The sequence below is a fragment of the Pipistrellus hanaki genome (genome assembly GCF_964339955.1).
Source record: "Pipistrellus hanaki genome assembly, chromosome: 12".
Classification (NCBI taxonomy): Eukaryota; Metazoa; Chordata; class Mammalia; order Chiroptera; family Vespertilionidae; genus Pipistrellus; species Pipistrellus hanaki.
The window spans coordinates 37,014,829-37,041,794 of record NC_140514.1 but is presented as its reverse complement, the minus strand read 5'-3'; the positions used below and the strand labels follow the sequence as shown (position 1 = coordinate 37,041,794).

The window sequence follows — 26,966 nt, the reverse complement described above, 5'->3', positions numbered from 1 at the left end:
TCCTGACTTTTGGTATGTAAACTTCTTAAGAGTCTTTTTCCCTAAATAAATGACAAAGCAAATAAAAATAACTTTTTGTCAACTTTATGTTCTACTTTAGCGTCTTCCCTTAACTGTATTGGGGGTCCCCAAGACCACCCTCAGATTTGATGATTTTCTGGAAGGATTCAGCATATAGTTGTACTAATGGCTATGATTTATTACAACAAAGGAATATAAACAAAGCAAAATCAGCAAAGAGTTAAGGCACATGGGTGAAGTCTAGGGGAAATCTGGCACAAGTTTCTAAGGGTTCTCTCCCAGTGGAGTCTTACCAGGTGTTCTTAATTCCCCCAGAAAGTTGTGACAGTTTGTGTGAAATGTGTACCAGGGAAGCTCATTGGCATCTGAATGCCCAAGGTTTTTATTGGGGGCTGGGCATGTAGACACCCTGTGTCTAATATGTACCAAAATTACAGACTCCTTGAAGAGAAGCAGTTGTTCAGCATAAGCCACATGGTGTACTGACTGTTTCGGTGAAGTGAGCTATTTTGCATCAGTTAGAGTGTTGGGAATCCTTGTGAAATCCAAAGCCCAACTTTGCAAGCAGGCATTTCTTAGGATAGCAGTGTCAGGCCTACTCTGTTAATTCTTTTTCTGTACATTTAACATTGCCAGCTGTGATGGGCATTTATCTTTCGCTAGTGGCCCGGTGCACAAAATTCATGCACAGGTAGGGTCCCTAGGCCTGGCCAGTGATCAGGGCTATCAGGGCCTTCCTCCCCCAACTGCTGGCTGCCGGCTGGGGCCTTGCTTCATTCTGCACTGCCCCCTGATGGTCAGTGCACATCATAGCGAGTGGTCGAGCTCCAGAGGGGACAGTATGCATATTAGCCTTTTATTATATAGGATGACTTTCTTCAGTTAATGGCAAATCAGTTCCTCAACTACTTTGTTCTTAAAATTCTCTCCTTCATTAGCTTCTCTGACAACACATCTCTTGTCTTCCTTACATACCGATTATTTCTTTTCTGTCTGCTTTGGGGCCTTTTTTTTCTTCCACTATTGCTTTAATATTAATGTTCTACAAAATACTGTCCTAGGCCCACTTTTCTTCATGGGTGAGCTTTGACTTCACCAGCTTCTTATATGTTGGTGTCTTAAAATCCAGATGTTTCCCCCAAGTTGCACAGTCTCCTAGATATTTCTTCCACAATATTCAAGATATTAGAACTTTTGTATGTTTATAATTTAACTGAGGATCCAGTTTTCACCCCACTCTCCAATCAATTCTTTCTGTATGACTGTTATCACCAAGTCCTTTGTTTGAGCCTAGGAGGTATCTCAGACTTCTCCTGCTTTCCCATGTTATATCTAGTCATTTCTACTCAATATCACCCATATCTATCTTCATCACCACTGTTTAGTTCAGGCCCTCTTTCTTCAGATATGCTATAGCTATAACTTCTGAGAACTGGTTTCTCCTTTCTGTTTCTCTAATCTAATTTCTTACACTGTTTTCAAAGAGATTTTTAAAACTTTTTTGCCATGTGATTTCTCTAACTCAAAAAACTCTGCTTTTCCAATACCTTAGAGTAACTTTGTCAAACTTCTTAGGATCTTAAGTAGAATCTCAAGAGAGTCTTGACATTCCCTCTTTATTCTGCTTCTGAGGTGGGAGCCCATCTTCTGTTTTTCTCTGTTGTACTCTATTCACAAGCTATACTTTTTTTATAACCTGAAACCAGACTGAATGTAATTATGGTTTTTTTTTTTTTTTTTTTTTTGTCTTCTCAATACACTGTAAGAAATTTGTGGAAAGGAACTGGGTTATTTTCATTTTTGTCTGTATCAGCTGTTCTGTTTCTTGACATGTAATGGATGTTTAGTATATGTTGAATTGATAAGAAAATTAATTAGATGAGAAATATTTTAATTAAAAATTTTGCCTCACACTGATAATCTAAGTAATAGTCAGTTTTTAAATCTTGCTATTCTGCCTTTTGATGATTTAGGTGTGGGAGTTGATGGAGGCAATGACAAAGATTGGGAAGCAAATGCCTGCAAAATCCAGCTCATTAAGAAGAAGGGGAAAGTGAAAGCACTGGAAGAAGAAGTTTACAGTAATGTACTTAGTTTAGTTTTGTCCCTCTCCCCCTTTACTTCCTTCTCCCTTGTCATATCACCATTCCTCCCATATTTTTGTGCCCATTAAATGATTCTTAATATTGAAGGGAGGGGAGAAAAATAGTTTCGTTATTGTCTGTACTAGTTTTAAAATATACCTGAGCTTCAAAAATGATCATATTAATTAGGGAAGGAAATTAGTTAGGTCCACTGCATTTAGAGCAAGATCAGTATTCTAAAATGTGAGAAAGGGCCTTTCATAGGACAAAAATAAGGAAGGCAAGTTTGTTGATGGAATGGGAGATAGTCCTTTTTAAGCATTTATTTTACTTTTTTAAAAAAGTTTTTATTTATTTCAGAGAGCAAGGGAGAGGTAGAAACATCAGTGTTAAGAGAGAATCATGGGTAACGGAGGCTAGGGGGAAGTCAAGGGGGGAAAAAAGGAGACATGTACTGCTTCAAACAATAAAAAAAAAACACAAAAAAAACACACACAAACAAACAGAGAATCATGGGTCAGCTGTCCCCTGCCTTCCCCAAACTAGGGATTGAGCCCGAAACACAAGCATGTGCCCGTATTGGGTATCGAACCACGACCTGGTTCATAGGTTGATGCTCAACAACTGACCCATGCCAGCCGGGTGGGAGAGAGTCCTTTTAAGAAATTTTTAAAATTAAATTTATTGGGGTGATATTGGTAGACATAGAGGTTGTTTCTACATTTTGCTGCAATGAATCTGGCTCCTTGTCAACAGTATTTCTTTTAAGTATATGACCAGCAGGGTATAGGCATCTCTTTTATAGACATTGCCAGATTGCTCAACAAAGTGATTTATTAATTTTGGATAATTAATACCAGTAAGGGAATGGGATAATAAATTATAATGACAGTGAATGAACGTATGTAACTTTTGAAATAAGGGATCTTTCATTTGAAAGGAGGGCACCGTATCTGGTTCTGCATGTGGGGACCTGGAGAGTTACTGGGAACCTAATGCTGAATGAAAAAAGCAACCTGCAGTGTAAGATATATAAGGAGTAGAACCATTTATGTTGACATTTGTTATCTCTGGATGTAGGTATTTGAGTCTTTATCATTGTCAGCAAACTTAAATGTTTGAACTATTAAAATAAAAAAGAGAAGGGTGACATCTAAGAAAAGGAATGAAGAGGGCAAGCCTTGGACATGAAGTTGGGGAGAAGACAGAAGATACAAGTAAGAAAATTATTGAGGGGTTACAGATAGGTGAAGGCACAGAAGAGAGTTAACCTTTATAGAAGTTGAACATAAAAGAAAAGCTAAGTTAGACAGTTATGAGGTAAGGGGAAAAGCTTAGTAAAGAGGGAACTGAAGGAATATAGGTAGAATTGAGGCTTAAGGAGAATAGAAAAGATATCATGAACGGCTGGGGAATTGAATGACCTATCAGCTTAATGAATAAGGAACATGGGTACATGTTTCTTAAATGGCAATAGTGAAGTAAATAGGGTAGGTAATTAGTATGAACTTGATATGGATTTAATTTACAGATTCTTGTTAAAGACTCTTTCTCCAGTGTTGCTTGCCAGCATGTTGGGGGAAATACTACTTTAATTATAGTTAACCTAAAAAACTAATCAGATGCTTTTATTACTTGCATTAGCTTGTTAGCTAGTGATAAATAGTATTTTTTACTTTTCTGGAGGTCATTTATTAGGTCACCTTAATTATTTGGAACACAGGTAAGCCAGGAAAGAATGCATTGATGATTGTATCTGTTTATTGATGGAGCCATCCAATAAAGATTTGAGTATCTGCCCTTTTTAGCTTTTAGTGCTTACAGTTCAAAGATAGTAAAAAAACACACACAATGGTAAACTCTGCTGCTTTTGTAGAACTCAAATTCACATGGAAGCCAGATTGACAACATCATAAATGTAGTAAATAGTGCAGCAGAGTTTATCATTGTGTGTGTTTTTTTAAAATATGTTTTTATTGATTTTTAGAGAGTGAGGAAGTGAGAGGGATAGAGAGATAGAAACATTGATTGGCTGCCTCCTGCATGCCCCTTACTGGGAACCGAGCCCGCAACCCTGGCATGTGCCTCCACTGGGAATTGAACTGGTGAACTCTTGGTTCTTGGGTTGACCCTCCACGGAGCCACATCGGCTGGGCACCATTGTGGTTTTAATTTTAGGCTCTAGAGTAAACCAGATTTGGGTTGAATTCCTATCTCTACTTACTATTCACTGTGACCTTTGGTAGGCAGATTTTGTGATTTCTTTGAGCCTCATTTTTTTTATCTGTAAATGGAGAAAAGGGCATGCCTTGGACATGAAGGTGGTGAGAAGACAGAAGATACAAGTAAGGAAATTATTGAGGGATATATGAAATCATATTTTAATATACCCTCCTCAAAGAGTATTCTGAGAATTCAATAACAAAATGAATATTTATTGAGTACCTATTATATACCATCCATCATTCTAGGCCTTGAGGATAAAACAGAACAAGATAGGCAAAACCCTCTGCTATGATGGAGTTTATTATTTAATGAGACGGGCAGACACATATATAATGTTAGGTATTGATTAGTGCTATGAAGAAAAAGTATAGGAGAGGTGACATTTGAGCAGATACCATGTGATTGTCTGAAAGAGGGAATTTTGTGCAGAAGGAACACCAAGTGCAAAGACCCCGTGAGGGCTTGGCTACCGTAAGGGTGAAAGTCAGTGAGGCTGAGGCGCAGTAAGTGAGGAGAGTGGCTGAGAGCCAGGTCATGTAGGATCTTAAGAATGATGGATTTACTGTGTGTGTCATGCGAAGCCATTAGAAAATCTGGGTAGGGGAGTGACACGATCTGACTTGGTTTTGAAAGGATCACATTTGTTGGTGTGCAGAATAGATTGTACAGATGCAAGACGATACAGGGAAACTAGTGAGAATTTTGTCGAAGTAGTTCAGGTGAGATGGTGGTGGCATGGATCACAGTGATGAGGGCTGGGAGATGAGGCTAGAAAGGTAGACAGGGGACAGATATGCAGTACCTTATATGCTATGAAAAGGTATTGGGGCTTTGTTTTGAGAAAATGGCTCTCTGGTTATATGTTAGAATTTGAGGATCTTTTTGCAAATCTCTGTGACTAGGTTTAGGATGATTCATATGTGCATACCACTTTTTAAAGCAATGGAAGTTTAAACCTTATTTTTTGATCAGATTTGTATTTTAGAATGACTTCTCATTAGCCAGTATAAAAACCACAAAGACTATGCTAAAGACTAAGCTAAAGTGCATGGATGTTCAGAGTTTTGAGCAGTTTATTCCTAATTTAGACCTAATTCTGATAAGCTTTGTTATTTGATAAGTTTTATCTTAGCTAAATGAATTTTATATTTAGGAAATTAGAACAAGGGCATTAGTATTAAAGGGGCATACTAGAACTATCTTTTTTTTTTTTTTTTTTCCTCTTCCCCTCTGCCCCCAGAAGAAGCAAAAGGAGAGAGCTTATAGAAAAAAAGAATCAGAATAGCTGCTTTTCAAGATTAAGGAGCATCAGTCTATAACCCCATATTTTCATAGTGTTGCTCTATTCACAAGAACCTATTCTTTGATTTTGGAAGCTCTTCATAATTGCAGTTTATATTATGAGACATGTTTGGGGACCAAAGAAATGATAGTCATAAGGCTATGTGGCACTGAGAAAATGAATTTATTTTTACGTGTCTAATTAAAACTACTGATTATTTCCAAAATGAAGATTAAATATAGATTTAAAAAATCACATTCTCTCTCTTTGTCCTTAACTCCTGAGTGTGAAAATTTTTAAGCCTCCAGAAAAGTAGAAAAAATGTTACATTATCTACCCATATATTTCATCTATCTTTACCAATTGTTAACAATGTCACATTTGCTTTATCTTTTTTTAAAAAATTGATATTAGAGAGAAGAAGGGAAGGAGGGAGAGAGTGAGGGAGGAAGAGGGAAAAAGAGAGAGAGAAATTTTGATAGGTTGCTTTCTGCGTGTGTCCTGCCAGGATTGATCCCATAACCTAGATATGTGCCCTGACCAGGAATTGAACTCACTACCTTTTTGGTGCATGGGTCAATGCTCCAACCAATCACACTGGCCAGGGTGCTTTATCTCTTTGAATACATTTTCTTGGGTTGTTATTGGAACCATTTGTTCTAAATATTTCAGCTGCATCCTGCATTAACTCCTCTAAATCTTTTAATTACTATTTTGAGTATGCTTGATCTTTAGTTTTAATAATTGTATATTCCAGGTAAACAGTGCTATAGTAATTACATTGAAATATAGTGTTATCTCCGCAGCATAATTTAATATTGGAATTTTTCATTTTATCTTCAGAACAACAGGATATGGATTTGGATATAGAATTTGATGTACACCTTGGAATAGCTCATACCCGTTGGGCAACACATGGTGAACCCAATCCTGTCAATAGCCATCCACAGCGCTCTGATAAAAATAATGGTATGGACATAATAATGCTTTGTAGAGGTTCAATAATGGGAAAAGAATGGAATTTTTTATGTTTTCATCATTTTAATTTGGATAATTTCAAACATATACACATATAGAGAATATGTAGAACCTGATGCATCCAATACCCAGCCTCCACATTTATCAATATCTGATCAGTTTTATTTATCCATAGCCCCTACCTAGATTATTTTGGAAGCTAGTAGATATTGTATGGATAGATATATCACAGATAGCTAGTACCATAATATTTATTTTGTAAATTTAAGAGTGTATCTCTAAAAGTACTTAGTAGATTGATGTGTCTTGTAAGACTTCTCCCTTTCTCTCCCTTTTCCTTACAGTTACTCTGTTTGTCCTATAGAACTTTCTATAGTTTAGATCATGTTAATTGCATGCATCCTGTGGATCATTTAACATGTTTCTCTGTCCATTTCATTTATTATAAATTGGTACAGTGTTTGTTTCAAAGTTTTTCCGAAAGAAAGGATTTATTAAGCCATAAGCTAGCCAGAAAAAGGACCAGTTTCTGGGACATACAGTTTAGACCACCATTAGCAGGGCTAGTTGGGAAGACAAATATGCCCGCCTTCCTGGGATTGATGTTTTTTTTTTTATACGATGACTTTGGAGAAGAAAGCTGTAAGTTGTTTTGAAAGATTTACATTGGCTATAGATAAGGGAGGTGGGAAATGGTGAAGCTGGGCTGGTCCTGGGATAGGTAAATGGTAAGGAAGATGTTGCTTTTGGATTGATTGTAGGCAACAGTCCAGAAAGTTTATGCTGTAAACAGGATGCGGTGCTTTTGGATTGATTGTAGGCAACAGTCCAGAAAGTTTATGCTGTAAACAGGATGCGGTGCTGTCTGGTGGTGGCTATTCTCTCTAGATAAGAACTGAAATAGGGGCCTAGAAGTTTATTCAAAGTTTCAACATACATTAAGGAATGCTAGTTGTCTTTTGTTTGTTTTTATTCCTGTGTCTGTTAACCTATTAACTCTCCTTGTCTCTTTTGACCTGCTTACTGTAATTTAGCTTAGGACATCTCAGAATTTCTTTTCTTGTCATAATGTTGGATTTTTTTTTTTTTTTTTTGTATTGTTAGCAGTCATTGATGATCATTGCCAAGATTAATGATTTCTTTAGGGGTTTTAAATTAGTGATAGGCTAGTACTATCATTCCTTCTTCCTTTATTATCTCAAATACTTCGTTATAAAGAGAAACTTCTCCATATCAACTGCTTGGTTACCCTGAGGTACAGAGCATATAGGAAAGGTAGGATTAATGTTTTATTCCCCCCCATTTACCATTTTTAAAAAATGAAGTGGTTCATATGTTCTCAAATGAATAATGAGTTTTTAAAATTATGAAATCATGGATTTAAAATATGTCATATGTTTTAAAACACTGAAGTAATTGTCTATATTGATACACAAAAATCTTTGGCCCTTGGAACTTACTCAGGTTGGCTTCTGAGCCTTTTGATGTGACCCCTTTGGGCTCAATAGTCTTTATTTTCTGGTAGGCCAAGATATTCCACTTTCCTCTACTCCTGCCCGATGCTTAGAATCCGGCATTCCTCTAAGGAAGCCCCAGTTCTTTTTAGTGCAAATGATACTTAAAGAATATAAACCAAGTCCTAGAAGTGTTCATCACACATAGGTCTTTTCAGTGGGCAGAGCTAGGAGATACGCATACCTGTATGTGCACACTTGCACATGAATAAATTTAAAGATAAAATAATGTAATTTTATACTAACAATTCTAATTCAGATTCAGGGCAGTAAGGTTTTGACTTTAGCTGATTGACTTATGCATTTTCTTTTATTTATGCAGTTCTTAACATCAGTAACATACTTATTTATCTGTTACATGATAAACATAAAACAATCATAATATCAACACTACCATAAGAATATATTTACTGTTGTTTGTTAGTTTTTCTTGTTAATTTTTTGTCCTCATGGTATATCTCTTTAAGGATATATAATCAAATTTCTGTGTTTTGGAATCACTTGGAGTAATCATTCTCTTTGTAGTTGTGCTACACATTTTTGACTTTTGAGAAAAATCTCTTAACAGTAATGGCTATTTATAATGTTTGTTAGACCTATAATTTTGGTCATTTCTTTATCTCTTTTAGAATTTATTGTTATTCATAATGGAATCATCACCAACTATAAAGACTTGAAAAAGTTTTTGGTAAGTAAATTGACCTAAAAAGACACCAGCATTTGACAATACTTCTGAGAGCAGTGAGGTTGTTTGTTGAAATGTGCAATAAATACTATCTAGGTGTGATCAAATAATTTCTAAGACAGTTTCAAGGGTGTAGTGGTTTATTGGACTTTTCTTTTTTGACAGTGGAACATTTTTGTTCCTTATACGAAAAGGAAACAATTACTTGGCTTTGTTAGGAATGATCCAGAAACTCAACTAAAATTGGGATTTTGGGAGTATGTCTTTTGCATTAAGAGAAACCTTGTTTGCCATTTTTAAAAGATTCTAGGATATGTAAGAGGAATCAGAACAGATTAAATGAAGATTTTATGCCCTAAATAGCTATGTACTAACCTAGTAATGATCATGATGATGACTTTCATAATGGCTTCTCAAGTCTGTCCAACTGAACTTTCTGTAGTGATGGAAACCTTCCATATCTGTACTGTCCAATAGAGTAGCCACTGCCCACATATGGATATTGAACTAGTATGACTAAGGAACTAAATTTGAAATTATTTCACTTTAATTAATTTAAATTTAAATAGCCACATATATTTAATGGCTATAGTATTGCATAGTAAAATATCACTGTTAAATAAAGAATTATCATATACCGTACATTATGGGATTTGTTTTTATATTATATATTTTATATTTTAATTATTTAAAATTTATTTAATTCATATGTGGCATATAGATTTATGTAAATATATTTTTATTGATTTCAGAGAAGAAGTGGGGGAGAGAGAGAGAGTTAGAAACATCAATGATGTGAGAGAATCATCATTTGGCTGCCTCCTGCATGCCCCCTACTGGGGATTGAGCTTGCAACCCAGGTGTGTGCCCTGACTGGGAATCAAGCTGTGACCTCCTGGTTCATGGGTTGGCGCTCCACCACTGAGCTATATCAGCTAGGTTGTTTGTTTTCATTTTATTTTTTAAAACATTGTTGAGTATATTACAGATGTGTTCCTCCCCACCCTCCTCTTTCCCCTCATTGTCCCCCTCCACTCGGATCCACTGTGTCCCAGGCCTTCACCACCCTATAGTTTGTGTTCATGGGTAAATGCATGTATGCATGTAAGTTTGTAATCACTTTCCACCCTTCACCCACCTCTTCCCTCTCAGATTTGTTGGTCTGTTCCATGTTTTTGATTCTATTTTATTCATCAATTTACTTTATTCATTAGAATCCTTGTTCATTTATTTTGATTTTTAGATTCAATTGTTGATAGATAAGTATTTATTGCCATTTTATTGTTCATATTTCTTGTCCCTTTTTTCCTTCTTCTTAAAGAAGACCCTTTAACATTTCATTAATATTCATTTGGTGGTGAACTCTTTTAGCTTTTTCTTGTCTGTGAAACTTTTTATCTGATCTTTAATTATAAATGATAGCTTTGCTGTGTAATCTTGGTTGTAGGTCCTTGCTTTTCATCACTTTGAATATTTCTTGCCACTCCCTTCTTGCCTACAAAATTTATGTTGAGAAATCAGCTGAGAGTTATATGGGGTGCTCCCTTGTAAGTAACTAACTGCTTTTCTCTTGCTGCTTTTAAGATTCTCTCTTTGTCTTTAACCTTTGACATTTTAATTATGATGTGTCTTGGGTATAGGCCTCTTTGGGTTCATTGTGTGCATGTCTTGTTCTATCACCAGGTAAGGGAAGTTTTCTGTCATTATTTTTTCAAATATATTTCCAATCTCTTGCTTCGTTTCTTCTCCTTCCGGCATCCCCCTGCTGTGAATATTGGTATACTTGAAGTTGTCCCAGAGGCATCTTACACTATCTTCATATTTTTAGATTCTTTTTTCTTTTGTGATTGAGTGTTTTTTGCTCCTTCATTCCAGATCGCTGATTTGATTCTTGTCATCCTCTACTGTTGATTCCCTGTAAATTATTATTCATTTCAATTAATGTATCCTTCATTTCTGACTTTTCCTTTTTATGTTGTTGAGGGTCTCACTAAGTTCCTTGAAGTTCTCATTGAGTTTCTTAAATATCCTTTGAACTCTGAATCCAGTAGTTTGCTTGCTTCCATTTCATTTAGTTCTTTTTCTGTTTTTTCATTTGTGACATGTTTCTTTTTCTCTGCATTTTGGCTGCTTTCCTGTGTTCGTTTCTATGTATTTGGTTGAGCTGCTATGTCACCTGGAATTGTTAGAGTGGCCTTGTGTAGTATATGTCCTGTAGAGCCCAGTGGCTCAGCCTCCCCAGTCACCTGAGCTGGGCACTCTAGATGTGTGCCCCTGTGTGGGTTGTATGTGCTCTCCTGTTGTGGTTGAGCCTCGATTGCTTTTGGCATCACTGGGAGTGATTGACACCCAGGTCAATTGACTGTGCAGACCAACTTTCACTACATAGGAAGAGCTGCTGTACAGGAGACACCCTTATGGAGCAGGACTTGCTTTAGTGGAGCTTTGGTGCTCACCAAGTCTGCCCCTTGAGTATGTCACTGGTAGTTGTAGTAGGCTGTAATCTTGCATGGTCTGAAGCTGACCATCGGGTACACTGGCTCTGGCGCTTCTTGGGAGGTGCAAAGTCAGATACTGCTTATGCCCTGCCTGGGGACACCCGTCAAGCTACGGAGTGATATGCAGATGGCTGCTCCTTGTGTTGGGCTTGGAGGTGCCCAGGAGAGGCCAAGGTGTGAACCAAGGCAGGCTGCTGCTATTGCTGGTTCTAGGGCCACTTATCGAGAGGTAGGGTTAAGGCCAGCTGCTGCTTGTCTGAGAGATATTAGGAAAGTCTGAAGCCTGAGCCAAGAGGCCATTTATATGGAAAAGCCACTGCAAACAGGTTGGGAGAGCACCCAATTTGGGTGGGATGGGGTCTCAGGGAATCACCAGAGTGGGGCAAACTTGTGGGCCAAGTTGATGGATACTCAGATATGGCAACTGTCTGTTGGCACTGTGGCGGGGAGGTTTTCTCTGCACCTTTGCCAGTATTTTTGTTTGGGATAAAGCTACTCCCAGTTCTTGCCCTGATGCCAGACAAATTAGTTCCTTCCATACGTTCCTGGATCCTTTCCAAGCTGTTGCCCCAGCGCTGATTCAGACTAAGTGTGGGTGGGCCTTTTAAAATTGCCTGGGACTTCAGCAACCCAGCTGTGCCACAATCTCCACTTGTTTTTATAGCCTGAAGTTATAGACAGTTCTCTTCCGAGGGTTTGGAATGGGGCTGGAACCCTTTGCACCTCATGGGGAACCTCTGCATAAGCCAGGATATTCCTCCTGATTAAAAAAGATGCCACATACAGAGAGTGGACCAGCCCTTGTGCCTCTTCCCCTCCTACCAGTCTCAATGTGTCTTCTTCTTTAATTCTCTAATTGCAGGACTTCCATTCAGTCAGATTTCAGGTGGTTATTCTGTAGTTTAGTTGTAATTTTGATGTGGTTGTGGGAGGAGGTGAGTGCTGTGTTTACCTATGCCACCATCTTGACTTTCCTCCTGTTATCTTAATTTTGAACAGTGGGTAATGGGGTGTGGTGGTCAAAAGAATTAGAAATTGATTAATGAGATTTTTGAGGAAAAAATTCTGTAGATAAGATTTGGAGATGATGAATATTTCCTTAAATGTGTCAATTTTTTTTTCTTTCTAATTACAGGAAAGTAAAGGCTATGACTTTGAATCTGAAACAGACACAGAAACAATCGCCAAGCTTGTTAAGTACATGTATGACAATCGGGAAAGTCAAGATACCAGTTTCACTACCTTGGTGGAGAGAGTTATTCAACAATTGGTATTAAACAACACTTTAAAAAAATATATTTTTTAATCACAGTTTTCACTCAGTAATGGTTGGGAAATATACTTCACAAAGTGTTCCTCTGATATTTCCAGTACCCACCTGCACCATGCATAATTATTACAATATTATTGACTATATTCCCTGTGCTGTACTTTACTCCCTGGGACTATTTTGTAGCTGCCAGTCTGTACTTCTTAATCCCTTTACCTCTTTCACCCCAACCTCCCTTACCCCTGGCAACCAACAGTCTTTAAACCACCCTTTTAAAGATAATTATTGCAAACATTAATCATATGTCTTTTTTTATATATATAATATGTCCTTAAAATTAAATTTGAGAAGCAGGAACTATGCTAATTTAAAAATATTTTTGGCTTTTACTTTCCATATATAACTTTCCAACCTGAATAATTTAGAGGGCTTGTTGTTTCACTGTTGAACCCTCCTTTCCTACACACTTAAAAGTCTACTTCTTTCACCGAAACTGGTTTGGCTCAGTGGTAGAGCGTCAGTCTGCGGACTGAAAGGTCCCAGGTTCGATTCCAGTCAGGGGCATGTACATTGGTTGCGGGCACATCCCCAGTAAGGGGTGTGCAGGAGGCAGCTGGTCGGTGTTTCTCTCTCATCGACATTTCTAGCTCTCTATCCTTTTCTCCTCCTCTCTGTAAAAAATCAATAAAATATATTTTAAAAAAATGCATACAAAGTTAAATTAAAAAAAAAAAAAAGTAACCTAAAATTAGTTTGTCCAAAGAGTATGCATGCACACACACACAAACCCATACATAGCACACACAAACATGCATACAGTATACATAAGCATGGTCTCATCATTTTCTTGCTTCCTGTCAGGTTAGTTCAGTGAAATGTATACTTTTTATTCTGGGATAATGTTTTCTTGTCTCTGAGTCAGTCTAGTCAACTTCTTATTTTTTCTTATGGGGACTTTTCCTTGGCTCTGTGCTTTTTTTTTTTTTTTTTTTTTTTTAATCTTTATTGTTCATATTATTACAAAGGTTCCTCATTTCTTCCCCCCTCCACCAGGTTCCCACCCCACCCTCCGCCCCCTCCCCATCCCCCATTGTCCTCATCCATAGGTGCACACAGTTTATGTTTAGTCTCTTCCTCCCTCCCTTTCCCCGATAGTAAATCCCTTTTCAGACAGTAAATCCGTTACTTAGCATTTTCTCATATCAATAATACCTCCACATGCCCAATGATACACTTCACTCAAAAGACATTTCCAAATAGGTCAACCAACCTCATCCAGGCCCCACACAAGGTACTCACAGATCAATACCCCAGCGCTATACTAACTCAACACATCCAGATCTAAGCCTTCATCACTTGATTCAGCAGACCCTCAAGTTCCCGCAAAAGTTTCCAGCCATGTCTGAGAGGCAGCCTGCTCTGTGCTTCTATAGAAAAGTATTTTAATTAATAAAAATTAAAGATCCACAAAAGTCAAAATGCATAGTGATTTCTACCCTCGCTTCCCCACTCATAACTTAGCTTTCCCATTTAAAAGCCCCATACTTCTCAGTGAAGGTCCAACCCTCACTTCCCACCCTTATGATGTGTACAGTAAAGGAGGAGACAGAAAGATAGAGAAAATAGAGGTCCATTCCTTCCCTTTGCCCCTCATGCAGAGTAGTGTGCCTTCCCAGTCTTATCTTGTTTCTATCACTGTATAACCTAGTTTGTGTTCTATGGTGTTTTCTTCCCTCTCCTACCTCAGGTTCCTCTTTTATTCATTCTTGATTTCTTTAGGCCCTGTCCTTGAGGAAGTTGGGTAGAGGGGGTGGTATGATGTGCATGTTAATAATTGTGATTGTATATATTTATCTGCAATATCAAGGTAAAAAAGAGTGTAAGTTAACAGTGGTATAAAATGGGCTTTGGGTATTGAACTTGGGTCCTTTCTTAATTCTATCTTCCCTTTATTAATATATAGTATGGGAGATATGATTTATTTGTTGAGAAACATTGGTAGTATGCTTGAATTTTTTTATAGGACTTGCAGCTATAAAAACTCAGGAACATTTTGTTGATATAATTAGACCAAGAAAAAAAAAATAAAAGGATGTGTTCTTTCCATTAAAATGGTCTGTTTTGGAGCTATTATCTCTTGAGCCTATTTTAAGAGTAAGCTTGTTTAAAAAGTGGATCTTTGATACACCAAAGCTCAAGAGGAAGTGTCTGCCTAAAATTTAGACTCATTTATAAACTAGTGCAAAAAGTGGTTATGTAAACAAAAAGTTTCTGTAGTAAAGCCAGTATGTATTAGACATTTCACATTTGATAATTGATTATCATATGTATTGCTGACTTGTTTTTATCCCTCTATAGGAAGGTGCTTTTGCACTTGTATTTAAAAGTGTTCATTTTCCTGGCCAAGCAGTTGGCACAAGGTATGTATAAATTTAATAATGCCTAATAATTATATGTATTTTGAAACTTTTGAATTGTAAGTTTATTCTCTGTATACTATAAAGGCTTGTATAGCAACTACTCAGTTTTGCTCTTGTAGTATGAAAGTTGCCTTAGAAAGTATGTAAAAGAAGGGTCATGGCTGTGTTCCAATAAAAATTGACAGACCTGTTCTGTGGGTCAGATTTGTCTAGCTCTGTTATGAATATTTTTTTAAAAATTCTGTTTATATTGATCTGTTGTTATATCTGAAGTTGAGCTTGGAGGGAGAATTTAAACTTATTTGAAGAGTGTTCTGTCATCACATTTAAATTTTATATCATTAATGTGTGGTTTATAAAAATGGTTTAATTTTGTATTAACAGACGAGGTAGCCCTCTGTTGATTGGTGTACGAAGTGAACATAAACTCTCTACTGATCACATTCCAGTACTCTACAGAACAGGTAAAAACTGTTCCTACATCACGCCATGGGTAGAATGTATAAATTGAATGCAGTAAATATAAAGAATTGTTTTCCTTAAATTGAAATAATTGCCTCTTTGGTCACGTCCACTCATATATAGTTCTGTCTAGACATGGAAAGTATTTGTTTTGTGATTTCTCTGACAAGTAGAATTTTTTTCTGTTGTATATCCATAGCTAGGACTCAGATTGGATCAAAATTCACACGGTGGGGATCACAGGGAGAAAGAGGTGGGAAATGCACTGCATGGGTGGGGAGGAATCTTACCCTGTTTTGTTCATTCTTTACTAATTCTTTGTTCTTGGAGTGAATGAATGTGCTGGGCCTCTAAAAATGTGCTTATTTTATGGGGAAACATATTTTAACATTTTTCTAATTTGCAGAGTATATTTTGTCTGTCTGCTTTTGGCATTTAGAAACTGCTTTTAGTAATTCGTTTCTCGAAAAAAAAAATAGCTTTTTTCCTTTGTTTTAAATTAAAATCATGTAGGATACCATATTCTAACTAAGATGCCAAGATGGGGAAAAGAGCATTGTGTTCTAGACTACTATAGATTGGACTTAGTTGTAACTTGAATAATTCTGCCTAATTTTTAACTGACATAGTTGGTTTTAATTTTTTTTATTTTATGCATGACATTTTTCTTTTAGATTTACATTCCATATCTTGATTGGCTTTGTTTGGATTTGGAATTGTCCTTTTTTAATAAGTTTGAATTTTTTATAAGGCTTTTTTAGCTATATAAACTCTGGAACATTTATTGACATAATTAGATTTTAAAAAAGATGTGTTCTTTCCATTTGCTTTTTACTAAAAGTAAATTTAGGAAATTAGAACCTATGTTATTAATGTATAATTCTTGATTTCTTGAAAAAATTTAGCAAGATACTCTAAATCTATTCATCTTTAGATTGTAACTGCTTTCACTATTATATCTGTACCAAATAAAAGTTCTGAGATGTTAGAATTTTTTGTCTTTCTTATCACCCTCCTTCCCTTTTCTGAAGAAAAACTAGCCTGCCAGTGAGAGTACAAATTTTGGATCCAGTGTTCCAGATTTCTGTTAATAATTCTGTTGGGTATACATTACTTATATATTACCTTCTACATTGTTTTAAGCTGCTTTTAGAAACAATAGGAAAACATTGGCTAAGGTTTTAAGAAATTGGATAAAACATTTATCACGGGATAGATCTTTTTTATATTTTAGTAACCTTTACCTCTCTAGCTCCTAGTAGGTAGAGAGTGTGCTGCTCAACAGAGTTTAATTTTAAAAGTAGTCCTCTTATTGAAGAGGCTGTGTAAAGATGAGAACCCTAAATTGGCTTTTAGGCTTTTATTGTTTTCTCCAGGTGACAAAATAAAGTGGATGATGATTGTAATCCATTTAAATGAAATCAGGATGAGAGGATATAGAAAGACGTTTTATATTTAAGAGTCATATAGGTATTAAGTAATGTTCTTTTCATTTAAATTGGCAATGATACCTTAACTTCTAAATATTGTAATTATACCTTGTTACTTGAAGACTGAAATAACCAGTATTTGGAGAAAGAACATGTATAGTGAAACTTGGCTTCCTTAGTGCAATTTATAACCAAAGCTGGTTGTGTTTATTTAAAAAAAATGTAGGTACTAGGCTATCATTTTACCTATTTTTTTTTTTTAAAGATGTTTTTATTGATTTTAGAGATAAGAAGGGAGAGGGAGAGAGAAACATTGATCAGCTGTTTCTGCATGCCCCCGACTGGGGATCGAACCTGAAACCTGGGTGTTTGCCCCCACCAGGAATCTAACTGGTGACCTCTCCGTGCATGGGACAATGCTCAACCAAATGAGCCACACTGGTCAGGACTCATTTTACCTATTTCTTGATTCACTTTTTATTATTATTTTTAAATATATTTTTTATTGATTTCAGAGAGGAAGGGAGAGGGAGAGAGAGAGAGAAACATCAATGATGAGAGAAAATCATTGATCAACTGTTTCCTGCATACCCTCCACTGGGAGTCAAGCCCACAACCCAGGCATGTGCCCTTGGCTGGAATTGCAGGCTGATGCTCTACTACTGAGCCAAACTGGCTACGGCTTGATTTGCTTTTTAAAAGACAATAACCACCACCACAGTCAAGATATAGAAAAATTCCATCCCCCAAAAAGTTTCCTCCCATTGCCATTTTGTAGTCAACCCTGGTCCCCATTCCCAGCCTCTGGCAGACACTGATCTGTTTTATCTATCTTGAGTGTTATCTTTTCTAGGATATTACCTAATACTCATTTTTTGAAGTGCAGTGTCATTTCTGCTATTGAATTTGGGTGGGAAGAGCTATTTGTTCATACCTAAACCTCACCAAGTAATCATGGATCATGAAGAACTTTGGATGTGTGATTCTAAGAATAATTACTTCCAAGTCTTTATAGGCATGCATTTTAGAGAGTTAACACAATATGAATTTTTACAAGTATATTTATGATGTTGTCTGGTCATTGTGTCCGTAGGTTATACGGTTACTATGTCCTGATTTTGGAGAAAGGTGTTCTTTTGTCTCTGACATTTGTATAGCTTTCAATTAATAGATTAAAAAACATATTTGATAATTTGTCAAATTTCAGTATGCTTTCCAGTTTTGACTTTACTTGTGAATGGGCAAAAAAGGAAAAATAAGTCCTCATCAATAATTGACGAATTAAGTAGAAATGCCAAAATTATAAAGTGCTAGAATTTAAGAGGATATTGTCAGTGCAAATGGGCCATTTCTCATTTTTTCGAATTTAAATATTAGAAAACTCAATTTTAAGAAAGAAGAGGTTCTGGGTTTATAATATTTTCATTCCTTATTTGTTAGAGTTTTAAGTATCTTTGTTTTGTTTTTAAATTACAGTTAGTAGATACTATATCTTGATTTGTTAGGCCAATTTACTATTTTTTTTTCTTCAATTTACTATTTTTAAAAAAATTTTGTTTTTTATTTTTAAAAATCTGATTTTTAAAGATATTGATTTTAGAGATAGAAGAAGGGAGAGAGAGAGAAAGGAAAAAAAAAAAAGATAGAAACATCTATGAGAGAGAATTGGCTGCCTTCTGCAAACCCCACTCTGTGGAACGAGCCCACAATCCAGGCATGTGCCTTGAGTGGGAATCGAACCGAACCTCTCAGTGCATGAGCCGATGCTCAGCCGCTGACCCACACCAGCAGGGCACAAAATTATTATTAAAATCTAGAGAAGTTTTGTTATGAGATAACAAAAATTACTATACCACTTGTCTTTATTATTTATTACACAGTTTTGGTATTTTAAATGTAATTTCATGATAAGTTTACACAAGCTTATATGCATTAATTCCATATACATATGCTTTATTAGAAACGAGTGATATTAATAAAGTATTTTGATTTTTACATGGAAAAGAAAGATTAAAAGCATTTCTATTGTAGCACAGTTATCTGCCACACTTTTTTTGATAGTTGCTATTTCACTGTACATGCTTTTTTTTCCTTCTTGCATGGAAATAAATGAACTTTTTTTCAACATTTAAAGTTGCTGAAATTACTTTGTGTTGCTATGGTGTTTTGTTGATTTTTCTAGAAAATTATGTATATTTTTATATTGGCCCTAGTTTTCTACATGCCTATTTATTAACTCTGCGCTCTAGGCAAAGATAAGAAAGGAAGCTGCAATCTCTCTCGTGTGGACAGCACAACTTGCCTTTTCCCTGTTGAGGAAAAAGCGGTGGAATATTACTTTGCTTCCGATGCAAGGTGAGTTCCCTTAGTTGATTCAAAGAGAATTTGTAGTGAAACTTGTGATGCTACAGGAAACCAGAAAGTCATTTTGTATAAATGTGGTCATGTTGTACAAGAGACCTTTGTTAATTAAGAAAGTGAAGGTGACCTTTTCTTGGAGATGGGTTCTAAGAACACATTTTCTTTCAATTCAAAGCACATAGATCAATAAAGAAAGGATAATAAACCCTGAGACATGTTCCATTGTATTTATCCTGAGCTCATGTATTTTTTCCCCCTCCTTTTTTAGGAGCCTTATCTAGGTTTTATAGGAAGGAGAGATTTTTAAAAATTTATTATTCATTGATTTGAGAGAGAGAAAAAAACACACACATTGATTTGTTGTTCCATTTATTTATGCATTTATTAGTTGTCTCTTATATGTGCTCTGACTGGGGATTGAACCCACAACCTTGGCATATTGGGACAATACTGTAACCAACTGAGCTACTCAGCCAGGGTAGGATGAGAGATTTTAGATTAGAGTGTGAATAGTTTAGTATCCCACCAATTATAGGAAAGTTACTAAACCATTTTACTTTTAGTCTAATGTAGACGTTTATCTTTTTAATTCAGAAGTAATTGGCAACGTAATCAATTTTACAAAGGAAATAGTATTAGAGACTATGTAAGAAAATGCAGTGGGATGCTTAGATGCATTTATAAATGAAATACTAATAATCCTATATAATAAAAGGCCAATATGCAAATTGTCCCCTTGACTGGGAGTTCGACCATGGGGCAGGGCCCACTGGCCAACTGCCTGTGGCTCTTTCCCCCAGCTGGCCTTCCCCAACTGACCCCCCCCAACACCTTGATCTTGGCCGGGACTGGCTGGCCAACCTCCTGTATTGCCTACCTCTCACCAGCCCTGCCTGATCGGCCGCAATTGGGGTTGGCCCCCACCTGTGCACAAATTCATGCCCTGGGCCTCTAGTAATGGATATACAATGGAATCATTCAAATTGCTAACAAGAATTTGAGTCATTCATTGTGCCTGAAACTAGGGAGATCTAAAAGTGAAAACTGATGGAATTTGGGACTGTAGAGAATTTATTATCTAAGTGGGAAAACAAGCTTCAAGCTTTAATGTGTTCTAATTTTTATAGGTGTGTAGTCCGTACTAAGATGTGTCATTGCTGCCATTAAGTAGGTTTGTTACATAGTTGACAGCTATAGCTTAAATAAATGAGGTTGCAGAAACATCTCAGCCTTTTTTTACTCATTCACTCATATGGTCTTAACTGCACACTAGCAAAGCATCTACTCTGCTTAGGAGATAATGGTGAGTAAAAAATATTACTTGTCATCAAATAATAATCTTTTTTATTTTTACATATTTTTATTGATTTCAGAAAGGAAGGGTGAGGGGGAGAGAGACAGAAATATCAGTGATGAGAGAGAATCATTGATTGACTGCCTCCTACATGCTCCCTACTGGGGATCGAGCCTGCAATCCAGGCATGTGCTCTTGACCAGAATCAAACTGGGGACCCTTCAGTCTGCAGGTTGATGCTCTATCTGCGGAGCCAAACTGGCTAGGACAAGGAGCTCTTTCTTAATAAAGACAGATTTTAATCAATAGTCACACAAGTGTAGAATTCCAGCTGTGGTGAGAGTTACAGAATGTTATAACAAGTGACTTACCCTCATGAGTAAATTTCTTTAAAGGAATGATGCTTGAAATGAGAAATAAGGAGATAATAGGAGTTAAATAGGTGAAGAGATGGAGGAAAGAACATTCATTCTCTGCAGATTGATCAGCCTGTGAGAGTTTGGGATGGGTGGGAGTTTGGGCTGGAATAGAGGGGGGAAGTGAGGCTAGAGGAGGTGGGTAGGGGTCACAGTTATGCATTTTGTTGATTTCCTGAGAGCCAAAGGGAAGCAGTCATGCAGGGAGAAATCCTGATTAGAGTTGCCTTTTGATATCCATTTTAGTAGAAATGGACAGTGGATGGAGGAAGATTAGAGGGAATGTGGGTGGACAAGTTAGGAGGTTGCTATAGTAATTCAGAAAAGATAACTGAATTGATTATAGCTTGAATTGGTTTGTGGTGGTGGACATAGAAGCTTTGAGAAATACTTAGAAGTTAAAATCGGAGTACTTGGTGATGGATAAAATGAGGAAGAAACAACCATGCTCTCTTTCAGATCTAATCTAATTTGGTTTAAGTTGCTGCATAGAGATCCTTCTAATCATTGTCCACAGCGACCACCCTTCACCCTGACTTCCCTCAATAACCAGAAAGATATCAGAAATATTGCAGGATGATAGAGTTTGTATTTTTTTTTCTCTTTTTTAAAAATTTATCTTTTAAATATAATAATGTTATATGCAATAAACACTAATATTTGAAGAAAAAAAGGATTTCAAGTATAATAATACTAGAGGCCTGGCACATGAAATTCATACATGGGTAGGGTTCCTAGGCCTGGCTGGCAATCAGGGCTGATCTGCGGGGCAACCAGTGGGGTGATGGGCCCTCCACACACACACTGGCACCCACCTTGGCTGGCCTGGCTCTCCCAGCTCGCTGGTCCACTTCCTGTCACCCCTGGTTGGGGCCTATGGGCTGGGGGCAGCTTCTGCGTTGAGTGTCTGCCCCCCGCCCCCCGGTGGTCAGTACACATCATAGCAACTGTTTATTGTGCCATTTGGTTGATTTGCATATTAGGGTTTTATTATATAGGATTACTGAAATTGTACTAATAAAGTATGATACCACAAAAGTTGTAGGAAATAATTAAAAATCTGAGTTTGTATTTAAATTTGATGTTTGTGTCCTAATGATAGTTTTAAAAAAATATATTTTATTAATTTTTTACAGAGAGTGGAAGGGAGAGAGATAGAGAGCTAGAAACGTCAATGAGAGAGAAACATCAACCAGCCGCCTCCTGCACACCCCCTACCGGGGATGTGCCTGCAACCAATGTACATGACCTTAACCGGAATCGAACCTGGGATCTTTCAGTCCGCAGACCGATGCTCTACTGCTGAGCCAAACCGATTTCGGCTCCTAATGATAGTTTTAATAATCATCCTTGATTATTGATTGTAATATCTCTTTGAATGTTTTATAGTGCTGTCATAGAACATACCAATCGCGTCATCTTTCTTGAAGATGATGACGTAGCAGCGGTGGTAGATGGCCGTCTTTCTATCCATCGAATTAAACGAACTGCAGGGGATCATCCCGGAAGAGCTGTGCAAACCCTCCGGATGGAACTCCAGCAGATCATGAAGGGTGAAAGTTTTATCATGTTATAGCTTAGTATCCTTATTGGAAAGGGTACATTCTACTTCCTGTCCTAGTGTAGAAATCTGATAACAGTGCTGAGTGAAATTGTCCACATGATTAGTGAAGGGATAGCCCCAGGAAAGAAATGATTCTCTGAAGAAATTATCTGTTAGTTTTATAATACTTCTCCTTCAACTAATCCATGTTTGTTTGTTTTTTTCTAACATTAAAAAGAGATGATTTAAATAGTACTTAAAATTTTTAAGATGCTTTATAAACATAGTTTGTTTTCTGTTCTTTATTCCTTTCTTATTCTTCCTGTGCTTCAGTTTTCTTATATATAAATTGGGGATAATAGGTTCTACCTCAATTAGGATTAAGACAGCTAATATATGTAAAGCCCTTAGAATAGTGCCTGACTCACTTAATGAACTCTTCGTAATGTTTGCTGCTCTTATCTATTACTAGAGGCCTGATGCCTGAAATTTGTGCACGAGTAGGCCTTCCTTCCCCTGGCTGCTGGCACTGGCTCCCCTCTGGCACCCGGGACCCGGGCATCTAATTAGCATATTATGCTTTTATTATTATAGAATAGATAATTATTGTGATTATGGCTTTTATTCTCCTTTTTGGTGGGGTTGTAGTGGGAATAAAAACTAACATTTATTATGTAGCAACTATGTTTCAAGTCTTTACTGTATATGTCTATACTACAATGCTATGAAATAGCTGCTATTCTTATTTTACAGATTAAGGTATTTCCCCAGGGTCACTTAGCTAATAATATCATTGATTCAAACCTAGGTTTGAATCCAAAACTTAAGCTTGCCCCACTCCTCTGTTTACTGTAACTGCATATTTTACATGATTCTTTCTCTTTGTTCATTTTTCTTCAGGGTAGGGTAGAATGTCATATATGAGCATTGTCCTCTATTGAAATGAAACATTTCATTTCATTTCATTTCATTTCATTTACTAAGATTATGTCAAAGGAGATAGATTTTTAGTTTTGTACAAATTTGTTATTCTTTGGCCTGTTTATTTTTTTCAATGATATAATTTATATTCCTTTAGGAAACTTCAGTTCATTTATGCAGAAGGAAATTTTTGAACAGCCAGAGTCAGTTGTGAACACAATGAGAGGAAGAGTCAACTTTGATGACTATACTGGTAATTACATATGAATTATTTTTTTATTTCAAAGTCTGTGGGGGTTGGCATTGACAGCCTGAAAGTTTATTGACTTTGATAGCATTATAGAATATATGGCTACCAGTCATCTTTTTTGTTGTTTGATTAATATATTTGTACTGATTTTGGAGAGGAAGAGACAGATGAGAGAGGATCATTGATCGGCTGCCTCTTGCACGCCCCACACATCGAGTCCGAAACCTGGGCATGTGACCTGACTGGGAATCGAATCATGACTTCCTGGTTCACAGGTTGACACTCAACCACTGAGCTTCACTGGCGGGGCAACCCTGTCATTCTTGATCGTAATCTGAAATACAAGTCTCTTTGACAGCCTGTCTGCTTTTATACTGAGTCGTGTCCAAACTGATTTGCCTTTGTGCAACCTTTACCCAACATCTTAGTGTTATTTCCTTTCTTCCCAAACATTTTTGCTACACGCCGAGGTCTGTGGAATAACATTGTAGGCAAAAGTACACAAACAGGCTTGGTTTAGTGTGGGAACAGCCAGAGGGTCAATTTGGCTGGTGTGGCATGGGTGAGAGGGGAAGTATGAGGAGATTAGGTTAGAGTTAAGCAGGAGACAGGGCATGTAGAAACCTGAAGGCAATAATAAGGGGTTTGAATTCTGTACTGAGATATTTGGGAAACCAGGGAACCTTTTTGTTGTTTCATTTCCCACTTTATTAATTTTTAAAATAAAGAAATATTATAAAATGAAGAACATAAAATTATTCAAAAAGATAAAAAGTAAAAACATATACCTTGGTTCCATATTTTAGCTTATTAAGGTCGAAAAAATGGTGGGGAGATGAAGAACAGGGACAAAATAGGCAGATGGATGGTGTGTAGGATGTAGGAGGATGCTTCCCGGCTGTGCACATCTGTCTCCTCAGCCAGACTCAACTGCCTGAGAGCTCTGGTCGCCTTGGACAGTGTGTTCGCTTGCTGGGTGCTCAGTAAATATTAGTTCAATACTTGAATGATCCTTGAATGAAAATTTCTCACAGGTAGAAAACCAGCTTTGTGTAGAAGGGTTCACAGTCAAGGTACTCTTAGAAGTTTATATATACAGAAGGAGGACAGACTCCTCAAGAGGATTTTAATATCAGATTCATGTTTTTAAAGAATCACTTTAAAAGGTTATTTTGGCTGTGTGTGGAGAACAAGCTCTAGGAAGTGGAAAACTGAAGGGAGAATAGTTAGAATGTTGGTCTCATCCAGGGGAGAAATGTTGGACTGGGGTGATGGTAGTAGAGGTATGATTTGAAGGTGGAGCACCTAAGACTTGCTGGTGTAGTGGATGTGCAGAAGGGATAGGAGCAATGGGGATGACTCTGACAGTAGGTGAATGAGATGGAAAAGACTGAGAGAAGCCCTAGCCAGTTTGGCTCAGTGGAGAGTGCACATGCCTACTTCTACAAGGGCTCCTCAGAAGAAGAATACGAATTCCTTAAAATTCTGTTGCTTCCTGGTGGGCGCTTATGAAAAATGATTGCTTATTTCATATAGTTCTTTCCTGAATAATTATATACATGAACTTTTATTTCAGTGAATTTGGGTGGTTTGAAGGATCACATTAAGGAGATCCAGAGGTGCCGGCGTCTGATTCTTATTGCTTGTGGAACAAGTTATCATGCTGGTGTAGCTGTAAGTAGCTTCTTAAAATCTTAATTGTAATATGTTTGGTATCAGAATATATCTGCAGAAAAATAGTACTTCCATTAGCATACCATATAAAACTATTCTTGGTTAAATCATCATGTTATCTTTTCAGTTTGCATGACAAATCAAGAAGGTTGGGGGCAGAAATATTAATAGATCCTTGGAATTATTTATTAATAGAAGATCTTCTTGAAAAAGGATCTTAGACGTACAGGTAGAATGCCTGCAAATGACTTTGTTAGTGAAAGGCAAAGAGAGGGAAAGTTTTTGCACCATCTTAACCTTGTGGTCTAGTGCACATGCCTACTTCTACAAGAGCAGCCATTGAGTTTTGCTTCTCATTGTTCACTTACCCCAGACAGAGGCTGGTACCATGTGTGAACCTCACCAGGATTTTACTTGGCAGGCAGGTTTCTACAGAGAAAGAAAGTCTGCCTTATGTCAGACTTCGTTCTTTAAACTGTTACTTTGGAAGCTGAAATTTTATATTAAAGCAGTGTGTTGTTGTCAGTGCAGAAGCATAGGAATATAACAGTCTTTTAGTCCAATAAATCATATCCATGTGTAGTTTATTTGCTGCTGATGTCAGCTTCCATAGTACAGAAGATCCTTTCATACTCAGTTGCTATTTTTAGGATGATTCTTAAAGTTCATGACATAGTAATTTTTTATTTGCTGGGCATAAATATTTGTTTACACCTGCGGGAGCCAGTAATTTAGTGGTTTAAAACTAGCTAATCACCCAGTCCTTGAATTTCAACAGACTTTACTCTTCTCTTAAAAAAGAAATTACATAGTCCTAAAAAGGAAAGGCTGCAGTATCAAAGGGAAGAATTGTAAAAAAGTGATGGTTTTGAGTATGGGAAAGAAAGAGTGAATTAAAGATAATAGTATAAATTAAGGGATTGGTTAATTTAGTGGTGGTTTAGATCTATTACTGAATAAACCCATTCAGAAATTAAAAATTTGAGTAAATGTTGTATCTAATGCTAAATTTGAACTGTGGGGCAGAAGTTATATGTTCTGTTAAGCTTTCCTAACTCTGAAATTTGAGAAGATTTAAGCTATTTTTAAATATATATAGAGAGAAACATCAATGATGAGAGAATCATTGATCGGCGCCTCCTGCACACCCCCTTTTGGGGATTGAGTCTGCAACCTGGGCATGTGCTCTTGACTGGGATGGAAACCAGGACCCTTAAGTCTGCAGGTTGATGCTCTATCCACAAAGAAACAAAACATAGCCAAACCAGTTAGGGCTATTTTTTGTTTTTGTGGATGCTGAAACTACTATAGTTAACTAACATTAGCAATCTCATGGTTTATCATACAAAATAATGTCATTAATTCTATATAGGTTTTTGTTTTTGGTGGTGTCAAATGTGAATGACACATTTGCGTAATTGCTTTTTTAGTATATACTGTGTATCCTGAACAGTAACAATTAACTAAAATCATTCTAAGTACAGTAGGTCCTCGGGTTATGTCAGAGATCCGTTCCTATGGCATGACGTAACACAATTTTCGCCGTAAGTTGGAACCCATGACACTCATGCAGTAATGAAGCGAAATGACAGAATTTTTTTTTTTTTTTTTAATAAATAAATGGGAGATGGCAATGT

General features: G+C 36.8%; 1 protein-coding gene across 1 annotated transcript in view; it reads left to right on the top strand.

The window, feature by feature from the left end:
* Nucleotides 1-26,966, top strand: part of GFPT1 (glutamine--fructose-6-phosphate transaminase 1) — a 58,079-nt gene that overhangs the window by 13,210 nt on the left and 17,903 nt on the right. Inside the window, exons 3-12 of the mRNA XM_084901193.1 lie at nucleotides 1,995-2,102; nucleotides 6,457-6,582; nucleotides 8,735-8,793; nucleotides 12,424-12,558; nucleotides 14,917-14,978; nucleotides 15,363-15,442; nucleotides 19,120-19,225; nucleotides 22,331-22,494; nucleotides 23,563-23,658; nucleotides 25,232-25,329. Of these exons, the coding sequence (XP_084757319.1) occupies nucleotides 1,995-2,102; nucleotides 6,457-6,582; nucleotides 8,735-8,793; nucleotides 12,424-12,558; nucleotides 14,917-14,978; nucleotides 15,363-15,442; nucleotides 19,120-19,225; nucleotides 22,331-22,494; nucleotides 23,563-23,658; nucleotides 25,232-25,329 (1,034 nt within the window). The remainder of the gene's footprint in view (nucleotides 1-1,994; nucleotides 2,103-6,456; nucleotides 6,583-8,734; nucleotides 8,794-12,423; nucleotides 12,559-14,916; nucleotides 14,979-15,362; nucleotides 15,443-19,119; nucleotides 19,226-22,330; nucleotides 22,495-23,562; nucleotides 23,659-25,231; nucleotides 25,330-26,966) is intronic.